We start from the raw sequence: 23,104 nt of genomic DNA on the forward strand, positions 1-23,104 counted from the left end.
ACTATCAGGGTACTTTCAGCCTCCACCACCCAAGAGTCTGCTGTTTGCCACAGAACCTTCATCTGCGGGTAGCCATGAACCAACTGGAAGGTGTGTGGCTTTCCTGCTCTAAGGAAAGCCATGGACGGCCTGAGTTGTCACCCACCTGACTGGGGGAGGGGTCCTGACTAGGCACTGTCATGCTTGCCACTGTGTCAGACCTAGGAATTATTACTATCTACACTCAGAAAGCAGTGTGAACTCCCCCACAGAGCCACATCTGCTGCACACCCCAGGAACTGCACCCAGCTTGCAACTGAAAATGATGTTCACTTCAGGCCCAAGTCACTGTGTTTCTCTGAAGCTGTGGTTGCCTCTGGCAGGAGCTCCCTGTCCTTGTCCTGTTCCCACACTCCAGAGAATCATCTACCTGGCCTGTGGGCAGCCAACATGTCAGGTACTAGACAGAGGTAACAGCGGGTGCTGAAGACGCCTCAGCAAGCAAGTCTGACCTGCCGTCTTCGAGCTTCATCTGGTTTAAAGGGCAGGGCAAGCTTGTTTTCAGGAGGGGAAAGTGCCTCTGCTAACAGAACAATGGAACATGAAGTTCTGTAAGCCGCTCTGACACATGACCTGTCTTCGGTCCTTCACACAACACTGGAGGGACCGTGAAGGAGCCAGCGGGGTGGTACCAGGGAAACAGAGTGGCTGACTGGGGAGACAGTGCCTTCGCTGGAGCCCTCTGCACTTCTTCAGGCAAAAAGGGGCAGAAAAAAGGTAAGAAAAGAGGCCCTTAGTCTCCCCAGGGATAACTCCATCACACATCAATCCACCCTGCCAGGCTCAAGTGCAGCAAACTGTTGAGAATGGGGGCCCACTGCAGGTCTCCAAAAGAACAGGAGACTGTTTTCAGGAAAGATGTGAATAACCACATGCACCGAAGCAGCACGGAACTGTGGCGCACTACAGAAGCCTGCCCCGGAGGGTACCCTCAACACTGCCTTCTGCCCCGGACCTCAGCAGCCCAGGGCCTGACACTGCAGGCATGCCATTTGGAGCCTTTCACATCAGGATACTGCAGGCAGGGGAGTCTTGGCCACACTAACATGCCTTGAGACACGTGTATGCAAGGTGGGACAGGCAACTGAGAGGGTCAAAACCATGACATCTAGAAGGAGCTGGACACAAGCCAGAGACCTCAGTTCCCCCAAAGGAAGAATTACAGTGAGCAAACACTTAGGTGTAAAACACACACACACACATACAACCTGTGCACATATATATTACCTCACCCCCACCCCCGGGCACACTTCCTAAGGGTGCCTGCGTGAACATGTATAGTTACCGGGCTCATAGCTGCTGCAGACCTGCATAAGTTCCACCCACGTCCTTTGGACCCATTCAAGAAACACTTAAATACACTCAAAAATCTAGACAACACGCGTTTGGGCAAGCTGCCTAGAATCACAGCGAATTAAAACTGCTGCCAGGACAGACTCTTCACTTTTAATCATTTGCTGAACAACCCGGTTTTTAATTCTAACTGCAAAGACCTGGGACTCCATCCATGGGGAGCTTATGCCCTACTGCGCGCATGCGCCTGAGGGGGACGGAGATGGGGGGGGGTCTTTTGCCCAGAAGAGCTCAGGCCTGAGGGAGGAAGTAGACCACTAGCTAACGGGTCACATGTGTGGTGCCCAGGATACCAAGCCCAGGGAAAGCAGTTCCATAGAAGGCAGGTATCTCTCGAGAGTACTGTAGGGAGGGACAGCGCCCTGCCCACAGGCGTCAGGCCCAGGACACTGGTATGGAACAGTTTCTGACATTAGAGGAGCAGAGTGTCCACCCAACTCTGCACAGGCCAGATTCCCAAAGATACCTGGTCACAATACTAAAGGCTAAGGCCAGCCAAAGGCCAAGACTGTAAAAGTAAAACAAAATATACTAAAAACTGGAAGCCCATGGCTGAGTGAGCCTGCAGCAGAGCTCTGGCCTCAGTCTAAGTATCCAGACCAGCCAGACCAGCTGCTCCGCTCCGGGCGAGCTGTGTACATGCCTTAGCATCAGGAAGCTCTCCCCTGCCTCACAGAGTGAACGCCCATCTTGGTCAGACATGAGCACGGGGTACTCAATAAACACACTCTGGAAATGGACTCAGCCGGCTCCTCTCCTTACGAATGTCATCCTTGTGAGGACAGAGTTACACAAAAGGCGAAAGACAGGACACAAAGAAAGCCAGGTCCAGGTAGGCACCAGCAGTCCTTCCACACGCAGAACTCAGACACAGCTTCAGCCCTCACTCCGCACACAGTCCCAGATAGCTTAAGCCTGGGCTAAAGAGACATAGCGAGTATAAGCACTTGGAATTTCTAGGAAAATTAAATCATGTCCAATTCATACTGCCAATATTTATGGCACACACACACATATCAGGATGTATTATCTGGTATTAATACTCATAATTGGTCATTTGGTTACCTAGAGTCACCGAGTCATACAGATCACCTACAAACATTTTTGCACAGCATACTCACACACACCAACCCATCTAGAGCCCTGAAATCCAGACACGTAATTAGTTACATTAACTATTTTGCAGAAGCCAGCCTAAAGACTCAGAATATACTTTGCCCTACACACCAACCAGTTTCACGTTACTGATACAATGTACTCTGGTACATACTACCCTATTTCTCCAAAATAAAGATACCTTCAGGCCGGGCGGTGGTGGCGCACGCCTTTAATCCCAGCACTCGGGAGGCAGAGGCAGGCGGATCTCTGTGAGTTCGAGGCCAGCCTGGTCTACAAGAGCTAGTTCCGGGATCGGCAGGCACCAAAGCTACAGAGAAACCCTGTCTCGAAAAACCAAAGATAGTGGGACACAGAATGTTTCACTTTCATGTGAAACTGTAAGAAGTATTATAACTTTTAAACAGCCAAAAAGAAAAAAACCCTAGCTAGTGTCCACAGATGGGTCAGCTGGATAAACAAAGGAAATATAGGTCATCTACAAGACACTGTAGCGGAGGGGGGGAGCCTAACAAAAGGTCTACCATTCATGGATTACACTTTAGTTTATTTACTTTGTGTGTATTTATTTTAACTTATTTATTTGGTATGGCTCAGGAGCATAGTGCTTGCTTCACACACACAATGGCCATACGATTTCCAGCACAGCAAATCATAATAACCATTTGGAGTACATTGTTACAGAAGCCATCTGTGACGCTAGGGTAGAATTCTGCAATGCCCAACAAGCCTTTCCCTTTCTGCCGCTATCTGCCTTCTCCATGAACTCTAGATGGCACTCAGCATGATTCTGAAATCCTCACAGCAAATGTTATAGTGGGAGGAGCCATTTGTTTGTGCCTCAACAACTGTCAGATGCAAGAAGGAAGCACTCACTGTGTCTGAGACAGCCTTTCCCGCAGGAGGAGCCATGTGGACGAAGTCCTGCTTCTAGGTTCAGCTCCAGAGTCACTCCAGTGACTCACTGCAGAGCTATCCCTCAGCAGTGACTAGTGAAGGGGAAGGAGGTTCTGGGGAAGACGGAGGGGGAAGAGAGTGGAAGAAAGGAGGAAGTGAAGAGAGAAGCCCAGAATACAACAAGGGAGTAAGAGGGAAAAGAGGCAGGGTGAGTTGGGTGGGGAAGGGAAATGAGGCGGAGGAGGGGGAAGTAAGAAAAAGGGGGGGGGAGGAAAGAACAGAAGGAATAGAAAGGGGAGAGGGGTGGAGAGGAAAAAGTAGGGCAGGGAAGGAAGAGGGAGAGATGAGAATGAAAGGAGAGGAAGAAGGAAGGGAGAGGGAAAGAAGGGGGGAGGAGGGAAAAGGGAGGCTGCCAGGGTCCCCAATAAGCTGTGCGTTCACACTCTTCTGGTCACTGAAGCAGATGACTAAGCTTCACCACAGATAAGCACATGTTCATATTTCAGCTCAGTAATTAGAACCTTCTCCAAAGAGAGAATCCTCTCTGCCTAATGTGCTGGGTGCTGGAAGGAGAAGGCTCATGCAGCTAGCGAGGGTCCCTTCTTAAACCAAAAGCAGTAGGCATCACCCAGGCTGGTGAGAACCCCACGAACCCTTGCATGTCCAGCTGAACAAGGTTCCATTAGCCATACACATGAGCATGGAAGTGCATCACAGCAGGCAGGAGTTCAAGCCGCCATTATCACACACACATTCTGCAAACAGACTGGCTTGAACAAAGGTCTCTATCTCGGATCCTTCCTCGGCAACTGGGTGGGCCTGGAATTCTACCAGAGGGACTGCTGGTGTTGACACCCGGCCTCTGAACTAAGGCCTCAACCTACCTGGCCCTCCACAGGCCTTCCTTTCCCACTACAATGGCAGAATGCCTAAGCATAGCAGCTGGGCTCCTAGTTACAAATTCAGGGCTGTAGCACAATTCTAGTTGTTCTTAATAAAAAACCCGGAGTCAGATATCAGGGGGTGAAAGCAGAGAGATCAGAGAAGCAGTGCAGCCAGCCACTAGAGAGACCTTTTACCTCCACCGAATCCTTAGACCAAAAGGATGATCCTGTCCTCAGACTGCATGCTCAGACTGTGTCCTCAGACTGCGTCCTCAGACTGCTACATCGGACTGCTGCCTCAGATTGCATCTCAGACTGCATCTGAGTTTCTGCCTCCTCCTGCTTTATACTTCTCTCTCCACCCAGCCATACCTCTTTCTGTCTCCACCCCCCTAGTGCTGGGATTAAGGGCATGGGACTCCCAAATACTGGGATTAAAGGTGTGAGCCACCACTGCCTGGACACTAGTGGCTTAGCTGTGCACTCTGATCTTCAGGCAAGCTGTATTTGTTAAAACACAAACAAAATATCACTACAGAGGGTAGCCAGGCCCAAGGTCACATCCATTCAGCAGGCTGTCCCAGGTCCATGGGGCCTCGGTGTGAGAAGGAGCACTTGGATGGAGGAAGCAGAAAGTTCTCCCACCAACATGGACCCTAGGGTCACCACTCTCTCAGGCTGGTCAATCCCCACAAAAGACACAGTACTCCAGAACTCTTCTATGTGCCTGGGATGCAGACCCAGATATCTCAGAATTCACACCGAGGACAGAAGCAGAGCAGAGCACCCTACCCTAATACCCCCTTGCCCCAGGCAATGCCATGGAGCCCCCTTCCTCCCCGCCCGCAGACTTCTCCATTACATGAAACACAGACAGCAAGAAGGCTTCCCAGAGTTTGGTTTGGTGAGAGATTTTCCTGTGAGGGTTTTTGGGGTTTGTTTGGTTTTTGTTTTTTGTTTTTGCAGGTGACAGGTTTAAGATAGGGCTAGGCTGGCCTGGTACTCACAGAGATCCACCTGCCTCTGTCTTCTGAGTACTTGGATTAAAGGTATTTGGACTCCATCTGACCCCTCATGCTCATGGGCATGTAGTATTGGCCAGCACTGCATTCAGTCATGTTCACGGCCACATTTTTATCATACCTAAGTGTAGTAAAGACCAATCATACCCCTGTGACTTGCTGGTCATGACCAATTCAGAGGCAGCCCTTAGCTCCAGTGACTAACACACTGCCTGCCAACACTACACAACTACACAACTGGAGACACTGGAAACAGTGTAGTAACAGCACAGTGGAATGGAAGGGCTGTCTCTGCAGCAGCTGAGGCAGCCAGGTGACCACCATGAGTTCTGGGTATCTCTAGTCTGTGCCCAGTTTAACTGCATGGCGTCACCTGGCGCTTTTCACCTGTAAGGAGCTAGGAGCACGTATAACACAGGTGGGGACCAGGATTCAGAATCTACTTTCCATCTGTGAGGAGAAAGACCACTGGCCTCTAGCAGCCCAGGCACCTTGGGCAAGCAATGAATTTAAAGGCAAACCAAAGACACTGTTGTCCCCGGTTAACAATGAATGATCCTAAGGTTTCGAGGCTTACAAGGCTCTGACTGGTCCAGTGGTGACTGTGCTACTCACCAAAGCGTTCTGGCTTACTAGAGTCAAGCGGCAGCAAGCTTCACCCTGGCCGGAGGCAGAGCTAGCACATCAGATCCTGGCACTTCCTTAACTGAACAGGCTGCAGGAGCACATCTTCACTCAGTAATATCCCCACAGCAATAACCATTACTATGTTTCATGACCTTGAAGGCAGCACCCACAATGATTTGTATCAAATTGAAAGGCTACCAAAAACATCTTCACATGGAGATGCCTCATTCTCTGAGAAAATGTGAATTGTGCAGGCCAACACGTTGCCTTGTTTTGGCTACCATACACACTATTCTTAACCAAATCGGCTTCTCTGAACCTGTTGACAAGCAACGGGGGTCCTGGAGCCCCTCAGGATGCTGACTGGTTGGGGGTGGGGCAGTATATTGTGGTGGACTGTGCTGAGCACTTAACAAGACGTAGGGGAGAAGCAGGGCCAGGATCAGCTTGGGGCCGCAAGGGCTCGGGGACTCTGTCAGTTCTCCATCCGGGCCACAAGGGCTCCGACATTATACACACACACACACACACACACACACACACACCTCTGTACTGTTCGAAAGCTTTACAATGTTACATTAACAGTTTCATAAGATCAGCTAGGCCACTGAGAATTCAAAGGCTCAGACGGAGGGAAAGGTTGTCATGAAAGGAGTGAACCAAGGTCTGACCCTGGGTGGCAGTCCTCCCTGACCCAGCTCAGCATGCTGGTGCCATCCCTCCCACTTCGGGTGCGGACTGCAACCCCACCTGCAAAAACACCAGGGACTCATGGCGTAGCGCAAACACAGCGCAGGCAGGTCAGCAGAAGCCCAGTGAAGGGTTCCAAGAGGCCTCACGTCTCGCCTACCCTTGTACCCACTGCACGGCAGAGAAAGCCAGACTCACCTCAGAAACAATGCTGACTCCCTACCTCGGCCAGCACTGAGGACCACCTCACACAGCAGATCCCAGTATAAAGACTAAAATGACTTAAAACCCATATGCTGGGTCCAGGAGAAAGATGCTGAGCCTACACTTCCATTCCCCTGCGGAAGTAAAACCCAGAACACCTCCCCCTCAGCACAGCACCACTTCATAGCAAGGCAGCTTTCTGAAGGACACAGCAATGCCTTAGGGAGGAGGGATTTCAGTCTTGAGCACTACAGGCTCCAGATCACCTGCTCTCCACCCACTCCCCGCTCCTCTGGCACGGCTGCTAGCTGGCCTTTGACCTGTGCTTTCCCACCGACGGTCTTCTGGTTGTCAACCAGGATGGCTGACCCTGTCAGCTATTCTGTGTGCAAAGTCCTCCCCGCCTTGACAGACAGCTGCCACACTTCCTCCCTGGAGTGAAACAGAAAAAATGGAAGGTGTCTATGCCAGACACTTCTGCAGCTCAAGTGAAAGGACAAAAAGAGTTACTTCGAGCAAGAAGGACACAGAGGTGTTGTATGGACTTCCTTGGGGAGATGCAAACAAACACACCCCTAGACAAGGCACCAAGAGACCAAAGGTAACCAAACTTGGAGAACTAAGGAGTTTACTGGGCTTACTTACAGAACACAGGTGACCCCCAAATCAGACACCCCCCAAAAAGTCTCACCTTAACCTGGACGCTGACTTCGCTATGGCTACACAAACGGAGTTAGCACTCAATTAACCTTCCACACTCAATCTAGTTTATCACCTCCCAAGACTACAGCACACTTACAGCTGGGGTAGAACTGCAGACAGCTAGCTGGGAGGGCGGTGTAGGGAGGAAGGGCTGGAATCTCAGATGAAGGTCATTATCAATAAAGCAAGCTCAACGGGCCACTGGCAGGTGATCACGGATGCTCAGATTAAGATGGTGACAGCTGTTATACCTGGAGGGCAGCTCTACACTGGGCTCTCAGGGGTGGTGTGATACATCAAGGCCCTGGAGGGAAGAGAACACCACCTGGGGAAAGGCATGGTGCACCAGAGAATCTCAGGAGTGGGCCACCAAAGGGGCAGGCATGGAGCATTGGAGGACCTCAAAGTGAGAGAGTAAAACCAGCCTGGACACCTGTGGGACCAGAAAGGCAAAGCAAGCCAGGCACCTGTTCAGCAGCCACCCAGTCCAGTCACCAGTGCCACCTACTAATCAATGAGACCTTCAATCTTCATTGCCTGGGACCATCACTACAGGCGGACTCGTGGAAATCCCTTAAAATAGGACCCACAAATGACACAGCCTCACAGAACCACAGCTTCTCTGTAACAAAAGGGTCCTTCCTGGATCCAAGACAATACCAGGAGGCCCAAAGGAGAGAAAGACAGTCCAGGAAGATAAAGAAACTATTCTTCATCTGACAACTCTCCCCCATCTGCTCCCTGAAGCCCTCCCCAGCAGATGGGCCTCACTGCTTCACAGAAGGGAGAATGGGCACATGTACAGTAGGGGCCGCAGATAAGCCTCACTACCCCCTTGGGCACCACCTCCATCTCTCACTGACCCCAGCGCACCCCTCTTCATCAAGAGCAGTACAAACAGGGATCAGTCACTCAGCATCCTCACTGTGCTGGTTTGAATAGGAATGGTCCCCATAGATTCATCTGTTGGGATGCTTGGCCCATAGGAAGTGGCACTATTAGGAGGTGTGGCCTTGTTAGAGGACGTGTGTCACTGTGGAGGTGGGCTTTGAGGTCTTATATGCTCAGGCTAGGCCTAGTGTCACAGTCTCCTGCTGCTGCCTGCAGATCAAGATGTAGACTGCTCAGCTACCTCTCCAGCACCATGGCGGCCTGTAGCTGTCATGTTTCCCACCATGACTATAATGGACTAAACATCTGAACCGTAAGCCAGACCCAATTAAATGTTTTCCTTTGTAAGAACTGCCGTAAGTCGGCCATGGGTTTGCGGTCAGTCTGATCTACAAAGTAAGTGACAGTTATAGAGAAACCCTGTTTCAAAAACGAAAAATTAAATTAAAAAAAAAGGAGTTGTCATGGTCATGGTGTCTCTTCACAGCAACAGTAACTCACCAGCATTTATATTTTAGACTATTTTTTGCTGGAATCATGACACAGTGAAGTTTGTTCATCTGTGATGCAGGAGTAAACATGGAAAGTCTGCACCAATTGGCAGAGGCAGCTCTCGGGCCCTGCAGGAGGCTGTGCTCACGCTGTATGGCTCCCCTTGCCCATGCTGTATGGCTCCTCTGGCTCACACTATATGGCTCCCCTCCCTCACGCTGTATGGCTCCCCTCCCTCACGCTGTACGGCTCCCCTCCCCCACGCTGTATGGCTCCCCTCCCTCACGCTGTACGGCTCCCCTCCCTCACGCTGTATGGCTCCCCTTACTCATTTGTCTTGCACGTGTCACTCGCCTACGATTTCAAAGGCAAGCAGAACTGAACTGATGAAATGAGGAAATCAGTTCCTGTGGGAAAGTTCCAGGTAACGTGCAATTCTCAGACAGTAACAACTCCAGATGTTGAAATAACCAATTAACAATTAGTTTTAAAAATTAATTATATAGCCACACAGTTAAAACACACATCCTGATACAAATGTTCAAAGACAAGTTACCAGGGAAGAAGGGAAGGAATTGGGAAAGAACTTTTGAGAAACTCAGTGCTGGGTATGAAGGCTGAGGCCTGTGCACTGGCTCTCACAATGGGACACTGCCCAGCCTACCATCCTCTCTGGACTCAGCTTCCTCAGGTGAAGAAGGAGCAAGAGTGCAGAGTCCTGTCACCTCAGCTCTTCCACAACAACCCACTGTGTAGAGGCTCCCATCTCTAACATAACCCTCAACACTAACAACAGCCGTCAAATGCTGAGCATCTGCTGGGTGACACCAGGACCAATCCCAACAGTTCACACACAGGAACCGGCTCCCCACTGCAAACTGCTGAGACAGGCAAATGAGGAAACCGCACAGAAAGGCTAGGGGACTTGCCTGAGGTCACAGGGCCACCCAGGAAGCCTGGCTTAGGCCCAAGCCCGGGCTCAGTAGTTGGCTATGTCCTTTCTGCCACATCACACCAACCCTACAGAGGAACCCAGAGCCACTCGGCTGCAGTGTCCAGGTTGTCTCCAACCCAAGTGGTCTTCAGCGTTTCTGTGCACCGCTCTAGCACTATGACCCCCAAGCCTTGGTGACCAGGTGGCAGGGAATCGCTACTTGCAAACACTGTATTGGGCTCAGGTCCCACACTGGACCTGCTTACGGATCCTGGCAACTTGGCGGTCAGAAGAGGCAAACAACCTTTTGTGCCATCCATGTCCTGTTAGGGAGAAAAACCTCTAAAACAAAACTCTACTGCAACAATGCCGACCAAGCCAGGAAGGAGAGATAGTCCATTTCCTAAAACGAAGGTACGAACTAGCTCATGCCATCACGGGCAGATGACGGGTGGCCCACACTATTCCCTGATACCTACTGCTATGTGTTCTTGGTTTCTATCAGGAACGAGACACCCCAGCCCTTACCTGCCTCTGTGAGCTCAATGGTGAACCTGGGCAGCTGCAGCCACACCTTTCACAATGCCAGCCTTGGGCCTGGTCCTCAGACCACCCAGAAACCCAGACACTCCCCTCTGGGCTCATCCACATCAGCAGTCTAGATGGAGGATAAGCCGAGAACAGCCGTGTAATCAGCACCCTCCTGGTCTGAAGCTGTGGCTCTGACTCCCAGAGGGAGACCTGCTATTTGTGCCTATGTATCGGAGACACAGCTGGAAAACAAGCCAGCCAGTGCTGGCTTCCTGCAAGCAGCTACTGGGACCTTAAAATAGCCTGCCTTTGCTATAGCAGGACCTGGGGGATAGTCTGGTAGCCTTGGGGTTTTCTAGAAATTTAATGTGTGTACAGAGGAAAAACTTCCCAGCCCAGTATGGCCTTAGGCCTAAAGGGAAGCAAGGCAAATGGCGAGGGCTGAGAGCCTTTCAGAACTGCAGCGACAGACTCATATAAACTGAAGTCACCAGGAATTACACCTTACAGAAAATATGCAGCATCACATCCTTGCCAAAACCACCGGTTACAAATACAACATAATATGTGGGACTTTTGCAACAACATCCTGGTGGAGGAACAAAAAGGAATAAAACATATTTATTAATCGTCTCCCACTCCAGCTTCCTGCCCACGATAAGGCAAGGTATTGACGTAGATATACAGGGTGACCAAGAAATCACTATTGAATGGCCACGCCAGCCTTGTTGGGTAAGGGGCTGTGAGCTACTGATGGCAGCTTAGGGGACAGTGACTTGTGTCTACCCAGATTCACACCCTGCCACCAACTGCTCCTAGAAAGGTATCAAAGTCAGTCAGGTGATTCTTACAGGAAAAAAAAATGGCAACAAACAGTGAGTGCCTTCCTGTCAGGGTCTCCCAGCATTTCAGAGCAGCCCGGATAAAACCTCACTAGGGTTCTGAACCCCAGAAGGGACCAAGCTAGCTGCTTGGTAATGGGAATCTCAGTGTAAGACAGGACTGCCCTCTGCGACCTGCGGAAATCTCAGTGTAAGACAGGACTGCCCTCTGCGACCTACAGAAACCTCAGTGTAAGACTGGACTGCCCTCTGCGACCTGCGGAAATCTCAGTATAAGACAGGACTGCCCTCTGCGACCTGGCACCTGAGGTGACCTCTCTCACCGTTAGTACTCCGGAATGTTCCTGAATGGCTGTACGCTCACAGCTACTCTCTGTCTATCAGGATTCTGGGAAATCTGTCAGAAAAGAGGCCCAGAGAACAACTAGGCTCTCCTGGGTGGGAAGAGCAGGGCCCTAACTGGTTCATTCTGAGATGGTTTTGCAGTTGAACTTCAGAAATTGGTATGTCTCCAAAAAACATCCAAGATTCTGTAAGCCAGGTTAGGGCCTCAGTGCATCACTGCAGGCTCAGAGTCTCAATCTGCTGGGCATGTCAAAAGCTTAAACAAAAATCCAAAAACAATAATCCCTGGAAATCCCACGAGATGGGAACAGACGGTGAAACGGAGAACTCGGTAGGATTCAGGGTGGGGGTGGCTAATTACACAACTGTCAAGACACCTTAGGAAAAGCTGTCAGCAACGATTTTGGTGACACAGTGGACAAGTGAAATGAGCAGACAGAAAGTGACTTAGGGTAGCTGGACTCAGAAAAGGTTTTGGAAACACCTTATATATTCCACTTGTGTTTTCCTTTGTGTCTACGAACAAGAGTGATATACAGGAAAATCAATGTCTAATTAAGTCAGAAAGGGCTTTTCCAGTGATTAGAAAATAAAAACGTTACCGAATAGAAACCATGGTATTTAGTTCAATGGACAGTTTTCTCTTTCCTAGTGGCACATAAACCACAGAGTATTTTACAAATAAGGGAGCCTTGGAGCTGATGAAAAAGAATTACAAATGGACAAAATTGAGTTGGGAAGACAAACTGCCAAGGCCAGGTGGGCAGGGACAGAGAGGAGGTGGCCTCTGGAAGCAAAGGTCCAGCAAGTGGGTCAACAGGAAAGCCCACGCAGTTAGAACAGGATGGTCAGGCCTCAAGGCATCCCATGCTGGGCCAAGCGGCTGCACCGAGGCACCACATAAATTCCCAGTGTGAGCGTCTATACTCGCCCCAGACCTGGGGGGAACTTCATTTACAGGCCAAGTCTTTAATTTGCATGAGCTCCTCAAGCTCCCATCCCAAGTGATTCGGCTGAGAAAGACCTTTCATCTGACGTCTGTCCATTTCCCAAAGCCAGAAATCAAAGGTCACACCTGGGCTGGCCTTCCAGGAAGCTATCAGAAGCCACCACAGCACTCCTTCCCGTACTACCTATCCTGGGCTGCCACATAGCCACTCTAGCTGTTTGCTCCCAGAAACCCCTGTGTAACAACTCCCTCCCCCACAGATACCTGCCTGTCCTGGGAGTAAAGCTGACAGACAGCTCTCACCTGGGGAACCCACAGGAGTTATGTTTTTATCAGGTGATGTCCCCCAGCAACTCCAGACAGTGAGGTCACAGCTTCATCTTGCTTTCCACAAATACCACAGACCCCAGAACCCACGTTACCAAGTGCCACCTCCCCAAAGCGGGGCACCAGCAGGTTCTAGCTTGTGCCCTCTTGCAATCGTGAGGGATGAACAAGCCCACTTGCACCTCCAGCTGCTCCTGGGGATGGAACAGTAATTAATGGAGGAGACCCTTGACTGCAACACAGGCTCAAGACCTGAGCTCTGACAAGAGGGGACAACTCTGTATATTCACGATGTCCTTTCATAGACCCTAAACCATAAACTTCCTTCCTGCCTGCCCTGCTGCCCCTCACAGACCAGCTCAGGAATCCAGAGACTATCCCAAACACAGCCTAGCTAGTCTACCACACACTCAACTGTAGGTGTCTTTTGGAACTGAGAACAATAGGAGGGTAAGCTACAAGGGAGCAGCAGGTAGCTTGGCATTCACCAGGCGCATGAGGTAACCAAGGGAGCAGGAACAGGAAGCCTAGGCAGCCTGTGACACAAGAGCTCTGCTGGTACACTATAGGCAGTGACCCCTGGAAACTGGTTTATTCTAGTCACTGAGCACAGATGAGGATGGGCAGAGAGGCTGAGCACTGGGGAACCTGGGGGCCTCGGGAGCAGAGAAAACCACAGGCTGGACTCACTCTCTCCATGATCCGCATGCCCTCTGCCCCCATCCCCTTACGCTGCTGTGTGCCAGCACCGCCCTTTATGTTACACTGTCTGCTGTCCTCCCCGCCCCACCCCTGTGGAGTCAAGAATCACAGTCTGCTGGGTGCCCAGGAGGATTCCAGACACGGCTGTGCTAGGCGCACAGAGAGTCTCGAGAGACACTTGGTAAGAGAATAAAAGGCACAGACTCTGGTACCACTCTCCTGGCCAATGCAGCATTGAGGACAGCTGTTCAGGTCAGGCCAAAGCCTGTGGGTAAGAGGGTAGATCTAATGGTGGACAGAAAGAAACCTAAGTAAGGCAAGCAGCCTGCCGCTGCTTAGAACTCTCCTGAGCATGGAGGTTACAGGGTACCTTCCCAGAGTCGCCACGTTGTAAGGGAAAGGACATTGACAATCAAGGAAGGGGTCGGGGAAGCCTGGGGGTTCACAGCCACATCCTGACAATGGGAAGACCTCAGGAGACAGGTGCCACCACAGCCCAAGTGATTCCCTACTCACAAGCTCTGTGACCCTGGGAGAGCCTCTTGCCTTCCCTACCCTTCAGTTTCTTCAATAATATGATAGAAGCTTTCAGGACATACATGGCGTGCAGCAGGTGTAGGCAGGTATCTGCTAGATTGTAAAACTTCATTCTCACCTGAGTGCCCCTAAAGGGGGCCTACCGTAGAGACCTCAGAGAGTGGCTGTTTCCTTCTGAGAAGGCCCAGACACAAAGGTGTAGGGAGAAAAAGCAAAAGCTAACAGTCCCATCAACAGGTGAGTCAATCCTGTCTCATGTCCTGGCAGGATCTGGTATGACCTATGAGGGGCACTGGCACCCAGTGTGCCAGGCTGACAAGGCTGTGAACCTCTCACAGTGGAGAGGGCGTCACCATGGAGACAAGTCCTCCAGCCCCAAAGCTATCCTGCTGGATGTGAGAAAGCCCAAAGAGTGTAACCACTGCTCCTGCGGAGACAGATGCTGCAATTCAGGGGCCCTGCCCCATCCCTTCCAGGTACTCCTCCTCCTTGAGAGAGAGAAAGGAGCTGCTGGAGGTTTAGCTGGCCAGCAAGAGGGCTTGGAAGAGACTGCTCACACCACGGGGCGGGGCGCTTCTAGGAGGAAGGAAACAAATGGAAGAGACTATTCACCGGGATGACAACCTGCAAGGAGAGGTTGGGCCACGGTAACAGGTACAGGTTGGCCCCAGAACGCCACCCTCCGCTGTGGCTGTCAGAACCAGCTTCAGAATGACTATGGCTCCCAGGAAAATTCAAACTACAGCTCCGCAAATGAGACTCCAAGTGAGAGGGTCTGCTTTTCTACACGTCCAGCCCAGATGAATAGCGGCCATCTACATGCCGGCATGCTAAGAAACCCAATCTGTTCATCACGACACACACTTCCTAGGCCCACACTACTGGACAGGATTAAGTACAGACGAGTCAGTTTTACAGCCCAAACCATGTAGGAAGAGGGCTGGGCAGCTCCACAGCCATTCCAGGCCTGGGAACCTAAAGAAACAAAGGGTTCCAGCAGGTGAGCTGATTGGTGTTGACGCCTGAGACCCCACCCCCACTATAGGAAATGGCCTATAGTCTCTGGGGATAGAGGTGTGGAGGCCTTCTAGAGAACCTCTGAACCCGAGGTTAGTCCTGAATATAAAGTCAGGGTCAAAGGTCAGGGAGTCTTCCCACCCAGAGAGAACAAGGTCAAGTTGTGCCCAGGCCAGGAGAGGCTGTGGTGAGCTCCTCTGCAGATCAGAGTGGCAGTGGCCACACAGCTAGCAGAGCTGCCCACCCGGCCCAGCCTGTCCTAGAAGCTCCGTGGCAGCCTTTGTGGGAAGCACTATTGGGTCCTTGCATCAGAAGAGACCTCAGCAGGAAGGAGCTGAGAGCATGTGTGTGGAACAAGTGCCTCTGTGTGGAAGGCCAGGCCTCAAGGCAGCCAGCGGAGAGAGCGCCAACACTGGCACCTGCTTTGACCCGACAGGGAAGTGGCAGGCGTCCTACTGGGTGACAGGGTTCACCCTTAGCTGCTCAATGTGGAAAGAGGAGCCAAGAGAAAGACTGTCTTTCTCAAAAATACAGGGGGCAGAGGGCAGGGAGAGACAAGCAGCTGGGGGGGGGTGAATCTAGGTGCTTAAAACAGTGGCAGCCAGGCTGTATGACCTGGTGACATACATGACCCCACTCTGCCTAGCTAGCAAATCTCAGTGTCACCCTCAAACCGAGCTCTCAAGGGAGTGGGCTTGGCCAAGGCCCAGGTTTCTCACAGTGCGTTCAGCTGGGTCTGCAGAAGGCTGTCCAAAGCTGCCCAGAAACACCTGCGGGCTTCCTGGCCTCTGCCTGACCCTCCACTCAGTGCCCAGGCAGCCACCACTGAACATGGACAGGGGAATCAGGGCAGCCTTGGGCTGACATGTCCTCTCAAAGAAACACAGTAGTCAAAACCCCGAGACTACAGCAGCAGCAGCAGCAGAAGCAGCAGCAGCAGCAGCAGCAGCAGCAGAAGCAGCAGCAGCAGCAGCAGCAGCAGAGAAGCTACAAACATCCCTGACTTCCTGACCTAACTGTTCTTCTAACCACTTCTCACAACCCTTAAACACAAAGGATGGCAAACAATCCCCAACTCCGCCACTCCTTTTCTTCCAGCCTCGCTGGGGAGATCACAGCAGGCTTACAGCCTCAGAAAAGCGCTCCTGTTCCCAGGGCCTTGCCACACAACCCCCCCCCCCACACACACACACAGCAGTTAGCCCTTCAAGCTGAGCAGACTGAGGGACCCAAGCCACCGACAAACAGGTTCATTTTCACTACTGCTGGAGGGCCCAGGGCATAGCTCACTATCTTTGTAGTGTTTACAGTCACAATCTGTTTCTATTGTGTTTGCGCTCCCGTGGGCAGCCACAACAGAATTCTACACAGGACTCTACTTTAAGGAGGCCAATCTTACAGCGTAAGCAAGGCTATTGCTGGGCTTTCCCTGGCAGTCTTCCACCTCCACTACTGTTCTTCTGAAGCAGGATCATACAGCCCAGGCTGGCCTGGACTTGAATGTCATATGTAAGAAAAGGTAACCTTGAATTCCTGATCCTCCAGCTTCCACCTCCCAAGTGCTAGCATGACAACCTATGTCATCACACTTAGTGCAAACGGCCTTTCTGAAATTGCACACCTATCACTGCTAACCTGCTAGCACAGGTAACAACACTGTGCATGGCAGCCTCTGGCTAGCCTTCAATAATCACGGCGACACTTCCCAACAAGGGATCAGGGAGGAGTGGGGAGCCCAGAGCCTACCCTGTCAAACTCAGGTGAACCGCCAACCTGATCAGGGAGGAGTGGGGGGCACAGAGCCTACCCTGTGAAACTCAGGAGCACCTTCAGCCAGATCAGGGAGGAGTGCGGAGCCCAGAGCCTACCCTGACAAACTCAGGTGCACCTCCAGCCCTCTCACCATCATGGACTTTACCTTCCACACCTCACCTACTTCCTTTACTGGCAGTTGGCTACCGGGAACCCTACCATGACACCACCGTGGGGTACAGAGCTGGTGTGAGTGTCCCCAGGGTTTTCCCATAGATGGCTCATTAACAGTATCCAAGGTCCCAGCGCAAACCGAGAAGGAACCCCCCCTACCCCCCGCAGACCTGTCCCTCGGGAGCTATGCAAAGACATACACAGTTAGCCAGAAACAAAGACCTCACTGGATTCTGGCTCACTTCATTTCAGGGGTTGAGGGATTTTTCTCTGCTGCCTTCTTTCTTTTCTTCTTTCTACATCAGTTATTTAGCACCTGTTTTTTTTTAAAAGCCATGGTACCAGGATGCTAATCTCCCAAGGTTATGATAAGAGAACTGAGAGTCAGAGATGAGCGGTGAGGGAGGGAGGGTCACTAAGCACACGGAAGAAAACAAGGTGGTACTTGGCACCAGTGGAGGCACTGTGCCACCACCTTCCAGTTGCATGTCTAGACGGTACTGGTTCCCTCCAAACCAGCCAAATGAACTAGCAAGCCAGCTTGTCATGGGACGCCCTCTGCAGGACAGCATAGCCCCTACAGTTCTCCCGCTGAGTGTCCCCCATCAGCAGTCCCTCCCTAGTTCTTAGAGAAGCCCCTCCCCCAGTGTTTCCTACAAGAGCCCAAAAGACAAACATCAGCACCTGGGGCCCAGCGCAAGGGTGCAGCACAGGTAGCAGCTCCCAGGAAGAGTGATGGGTACCTCAAGCACTTAGGCAGTCCATGAAGGAGCCTTGAAGACTCTCGAGCTCACTGCTCTCCTGCTGGGAACCCTTCCTGTGGCTGTACTTCAGCCAGAGGCAGCTTCCTTTCCACTGAAAGCCTTTCCTCTCCTCAGCAGCTCCATCCACTGCCAGCATACCAGGGCCCCAGGGAAAGGTAACATGATTAAACTTTTAAAGCATTTAGGATGCTCAAAGGGAAGGCATTCTTGAAGTGCAAATCATCAGTTTAGGGAGGAAAGAGTAAATATGGCAGGGGGAGATGCCTATACAAATGAAATGCAATTGTAAACATGATGCACAAATTGCTTTAACACAGCGCCTCAGCACTGCGGAATCTCGGCACTGAGTGCCGGCTTTTCCAGCAAATGCTGACAGTTGGTTTTCAACTTCTTAGTTCATTCAATCTGCAGTCTGAGGTGAGCTGACTTTCTGGGTTTTGCTAAATGAAGAACAGTGGTTCTGAGAAGAGTTGTTTAGCAGGCAGGGCACACCGCTCACAGCCTGGCCTGGCTGCTGAAGCAGCAGAAATCCTAACAGGATGCCCTCAGACAATCCCCAAATCACAATCCTGAAGCTTGGGGCCCCATGGGAGAAAAAAAAAAAAAAAAAAAAAAAAAAAAAAAAAAAAAACACACTAGGGCATAAAGAAACTAACAGAAGATAGGACAAGAGTCCTGCTACAAGCAGGACCAAACACAAGAAGAAATGCAGCCTGCGTGTCTGTAAATAAATAAATAGCCTCAGGTTTTCAATAACTCCACTCTTCATACTACACATTCATGGGGTACAAGCTAAACAAACCCCAAATTTTCTCCTATCATGAGGATGAACTAACTAAATGTGGGGAGCGCACTAAAGGATTCGAGACGGCACTCCACGGTTCTGGGGCATCCTCTCCTCTCTCAGGGTCCACCCTGCTACATGAATGAGAACACAAAGCCTACAGCATTTGCACACTCTTCCTCCTCCTACAGACCACTAAACCAGGATACTTCCAGTCAGGATTACATTTTATGGCTCACTGACAAAACAGAATCCCAGGTCCTCAATCCACGTTTAACTGTTTATCTCCCCCACTTTTTTCTGCATGCAGAACACAAAGAAGTCCTGGGCTTTCTTCAAACTGGTTTTCTTCAAACCTAAAGCTCAAGCCTCAGCAGCATCCAGAGGACTTTGGGGGGGCACCCAATTGTCTGTCCACTGAAGCCCCCCCGAGGTAGGGCAATAACCCCCCCAGGGGGGCTGATGCCACAGGTGCCTCTCTACATACCTGTGCCAATTCAATACTTTGTCAGTTTGCTTTACTTCGTGAGCATAGGGGAAAAAAAACATTGCCAGCAGCCAGGCTATTCCCAAGGTGGGGAATGTCTACTGGGGAAGCAAAGTTGGTATACACCACACCTGCTTAAAGCCACTGTCTTTCTCCAAATATAAATAAATAAATAAAACGGGGTTGCTTAAAAACTAGCAGGGGCTCACAACACAATAATCATTCAGAAAGCAGAGCTGGGAGTCAGTGTCCAGGCCACACAAGCCAAGCACTGTTTCCACTTTCACTGTTGCAAATAAAAATGAATCACGAAATCCTCTAAGAGCCGAATAAGACACTGCCACCTCCCTCGCTCTATACCTGCAGCTGGAAAACTTGAAGATGCCGGAAGGGAAAGGGAGTTAGCCAAGTGCCCTTGACATTCAGGGTCTGACTAGGGGTAAAGTCGGCTCAGTGACAGTCCTTCCTACTCAAGACCCTATCACTATCTCCCGCAGCCCGGCCACTTCCACCCCGTCTTTTCCGGTCGCGTAGTGTCACTCGGCATCGAGTAAGGAGGGTTACAGGGCTTTGCAAAAGAAAGCTATGCTTTGAGGCTCATTAGCTAGTAACACATCACAGAACCCTCCGGAGAGGCGACAACTGCCCAGAGTAGACAGCACCAACACACCGACAAGGAGCTCACGTTCTAGGTACCCAAGCCTAGTGCCGAATCAGGACCTACGAGCTCTAAGCAACCCGTGGTCCCCACAGCCTCATCACTCGGTCCTCAGAGTAGGACCCATCAGAAACACACACGGGGGGGACTTGGGGCTAGAAATGGCAAGTGCAAGAGGTTAGACAGTTCCCGCTGCCGTGCAGGGTCAAGACCTGCAGCAAGTAGGAGGGGAGGTCTGGCAGAACCGCGATACATCTTCACTGAGTGCAGGGTGAGGGGCAGCGGGTGAAATCACGCCTCTGATCGCTCGAGCACCGGGGTTCTGGCGGGTCCGAGATACCCATGATCCCGGAGCAGGACGTCGAGGGTCGGGGTTCGAGCTGGGAGGAGTGTGGCTCTCAGGGAGCACAGGGTCTCAGGTGACAACGATCCCCAAAATCCCGGAACAGGGAATGGGGGTCCTGGGGCGAACGAGGTGGAGTGCAGAGGAGGGGGCAGGGAGTCTGGCCCCTACGTTCGCGGCACAGGGAGCGGAAAGCGGTGGATCCACCGAGACAACAGTGCCCAAGATCCTTGCGCAGGGCAGTATGTGGCCTCGGGTGCCCGCGCCCCCAGTGCAGGAGGCAAGTCGCTGGACCCAGAGCCCCTGGAAAGCGGAGCAGGGCCGGGGCTCGCACTCCTGGCCTGAGGGCCCGAAGGAAACTTGACTCGCGCGTCCGGGCCAGGGTCCCCGCGCCTGCTGCCCGGAGCCGGCACCACTCTCGGTGCACGGCGCCTCCCAGCCACAGGCCCGGGTCGGCGCACAGGCCTCGCGGCACTCACCTTCCTGCCGGCGCCGCCCGCACCCGCGGCCAGCGCGGAGCCGCCCCCCGAGTACATGTAGTAGGCGATGCCCAGCACCCAGAGCAGCGCGAAGCACAGCAGCATCCGCGAGCGCCGCCGCATCCTCGCACTGGGCGGCCGCCGGGCAGCTGTCGGCGCGGCGGGCGGAGCGCGCGGCAGGCGGAGCGCGGGGCGGCGGCGCGGGAAGACGCGGCAGCGGGCGGCGGGCGGCGCTCAGCGCCCGGCAGGAAGCGGCGGCCCGGCGGCGAGGTCAGGGAGCAAAGGGCGACCAATCGACGCCGAGGGGCGGGGCGCGCGGGGGCGGGGCCGCGTCTCCATGGCAGCGGCGCCCCGCCCACCTCGCTTCTCTGGGAGTGGCAGGTGGGGGACTCTGAGGCTTGCAGGATTCCCAAAGACCTGAAGTGGTCCTAGTCCGGTCTGCAGAGGACGCCCTGGCATCTATCTCATTTGCTATTTGAGCAAGTATTTGGATTTTTCTTTTTTTTTAAGTACAAGGTCTCATTCTATAACCAAGACTGGCCTCGAACTCACCATCTAGCCCAAGCTGGCCTCAAGCTCACACACTCCTGCATCAGACTGCTGAGTCTTGGGATACAGTCATGCCCCCACCCTGCAGTTCGAACAAGATTGAGTCAGGGAAGGTAGGTTTCAAGGCACTTGCTTGTGAAGATGAGCCTGCCTGCTTTTAAGAGCAAACCCGGGTGGTTTTAAATAAACATGAAAATGAGGGGAGAAGGATGGCAATTTACGTTTTTAAATCTTTTCTTTTTCGTTGGCTGCTTTCCTGAAGGAATGAGGTGAGTAGAGTAATCCACTTAATAGAGCAGGCAGCCAGTTCTCTGACAGCAACTCTCTGGTGACTGTAACCTTGGCCATGCCCTTGTGACTCTCTAAGTCTGTGTCTGAAAAAGGTTTTCCAGTTCTTGAGAGACTGCAAATATTACTGAGATCTGCACAGACTCAGGAGGCAGGGACTCCCGAGAGGTAGTCTACCCGATCCTGAGCAAACCGAAGGCACAGCAAGCATTTGCTACCAGGATTGTGAAACTCTCCTGAACTCCAGACCTTTTAGAAATGAGGGGGAAGAGTTACCCTGTTCCAATAGGCACCCCACCCCAGCAGACACCCCACCCCAGCAGACACCCCACTCTAGCAGACACCCCATTCCAGCAGACACCCCATTTCAGCAGATACCCCACTCTAGCAGACATCCCATTCCAGCAGACACCCCGTCCCAGCAGACACCCCATTCCAGCAGACACCCCATTCTAGCAGCCACCCCGCCCCAGCAGACACCCCACTCTAGCAGATTCCCTGTTCCAGCAGATACCCCATCCTAGAGGATACCCCATTCCAGCAGATACACCATTCCAGCAGACACCCCGTCCCAGCTGACACCCCGTCCCAGCTGACACCCCGTCCCAGCAGACACCCCATTCTAGCAGTCACCCCGCCCCAGCAGACACCCCACTCTAGCAGACTCCCTGTTCCAGCAGATACCCCATCCCAGAGGATACCCCATTCCAGCCGACATCCCGTCCCAGCCGACACCCCGTCCCAGCAGACACCCCATTCCAGCAGACACCCCATCCCAGCCGACACCCCATCCCAGCCGACACCCCGTTCCAGCCGACACCCCATCCCAGGAGATACCCCGTTCCAGCCGACACTATTCAGCAGTTGTCCATCACGACTGCCGAGATATTAAGGAAGATCGGCTCGTCACCACCATAAGAAGTCCAGTTCCAAGAAGTGGACTCTGAATCTGTAAAACACTGAACAACAGACGACAGGCCTGAAAAGGCCCAGAGTTTGGGGAAAGTCAGATAAGTGAGACTACGATCGCCCTTCACGGGCCTGGTAGTGAGGGGAAGGGAAGAAGCAAGGAGAAACATGACAAACTGGGAGGAATGAGAGAGAAGAAGAGCAGCCCCTCCTCCAGCACCCACACCATCTACTTAGAATTTGCACTTCAGCGGAAGACAGAGGCAAGTCACCACCTGGAGCCCTGCCCCCAAATGCTTCCTAACTGAAAAGCTGAAAGACAGAAAAATGCCAGAAAATTCATCATATTTCTGACTGTGGAAAAGGAATCTTAATATTTCATCTGATACCCCGCGTCCCCGCCGCACCATTGACTGGTGGTGATTGTGTTTGCCTGTGATCTCGACACTCAGGAGGCTGAGCCAGGAGAATTGCTATTAAGACCACCCTGGGCTACAAAGTGAAACCTGGGGGAGGGAGGTGGTCTGGGGAGATGGCTCAGCAGTTAAAGCACTTGTCGGACAAGCGTGAGAACCAGCATTTGGATCCCAGGAGCCCACCTAAAACTGGGTAGACTCAGTGGCCTGCCTGTGATAGAGTGTACGGAGGCAGAGGCAGACAGTCTCTGGGGCAAGCTGGCTAGCTAGACTGACCTGAGCATAAGCAAGTTCAGGGTGCAAGAGACCTTGTCTCAGTACATAAGATGAAGAAGTATCAAGGACCACACCATAGACCAACCTCTGGCCTCCACACATAGGTTTACATGTATACACATGC

General features: G+C 52.2%; 1 protein-coding gene across 1 annotated transcript in view; it reads right to left on the minus strand.

The window, feature by feature from the left end:
* Galnt2 (polypeptide N-acetylgalactosaminyltransferase 2) overlaps positions 1 to 20,789 on the minus strand; it is a 119,247-nt gene extending 98,458 nt beyond the window's left edge. The window contains exon 1 of the mRNA XM_050147004.1: positions 20,543 to 20,789. Within this exon, the coding sequence (XP_050002961.1) occupies positions 20,543 to 20,665 (123 nt within the window). The 5' untranslated portion in view covers positions 20,666 to 20,789. The remainder of the gene's footprint in view (positions 1 to 20,542) is intronic.
* Positions 20,790 to 23,104: the final 2,315 nt, after the last annotated feature.

This window comes from Alexandromys fortis, unplaced genomic scaffold, assembly GCF_014885135.2.
Source record: "Alexandromys fortis isolate MF-2015 unplaced genomic scaffold, M_Fortis_MF-2015_v1.1 scaffold_12, whole genome shotgun sequence".
NCBI classification, from domain to species: domain Eukaryota; kingdom Metazoa; phylum Chordata; class Mammalia; order Rodentia; family Cricetidae; genus Alexandromys; species Alexandromys fortis.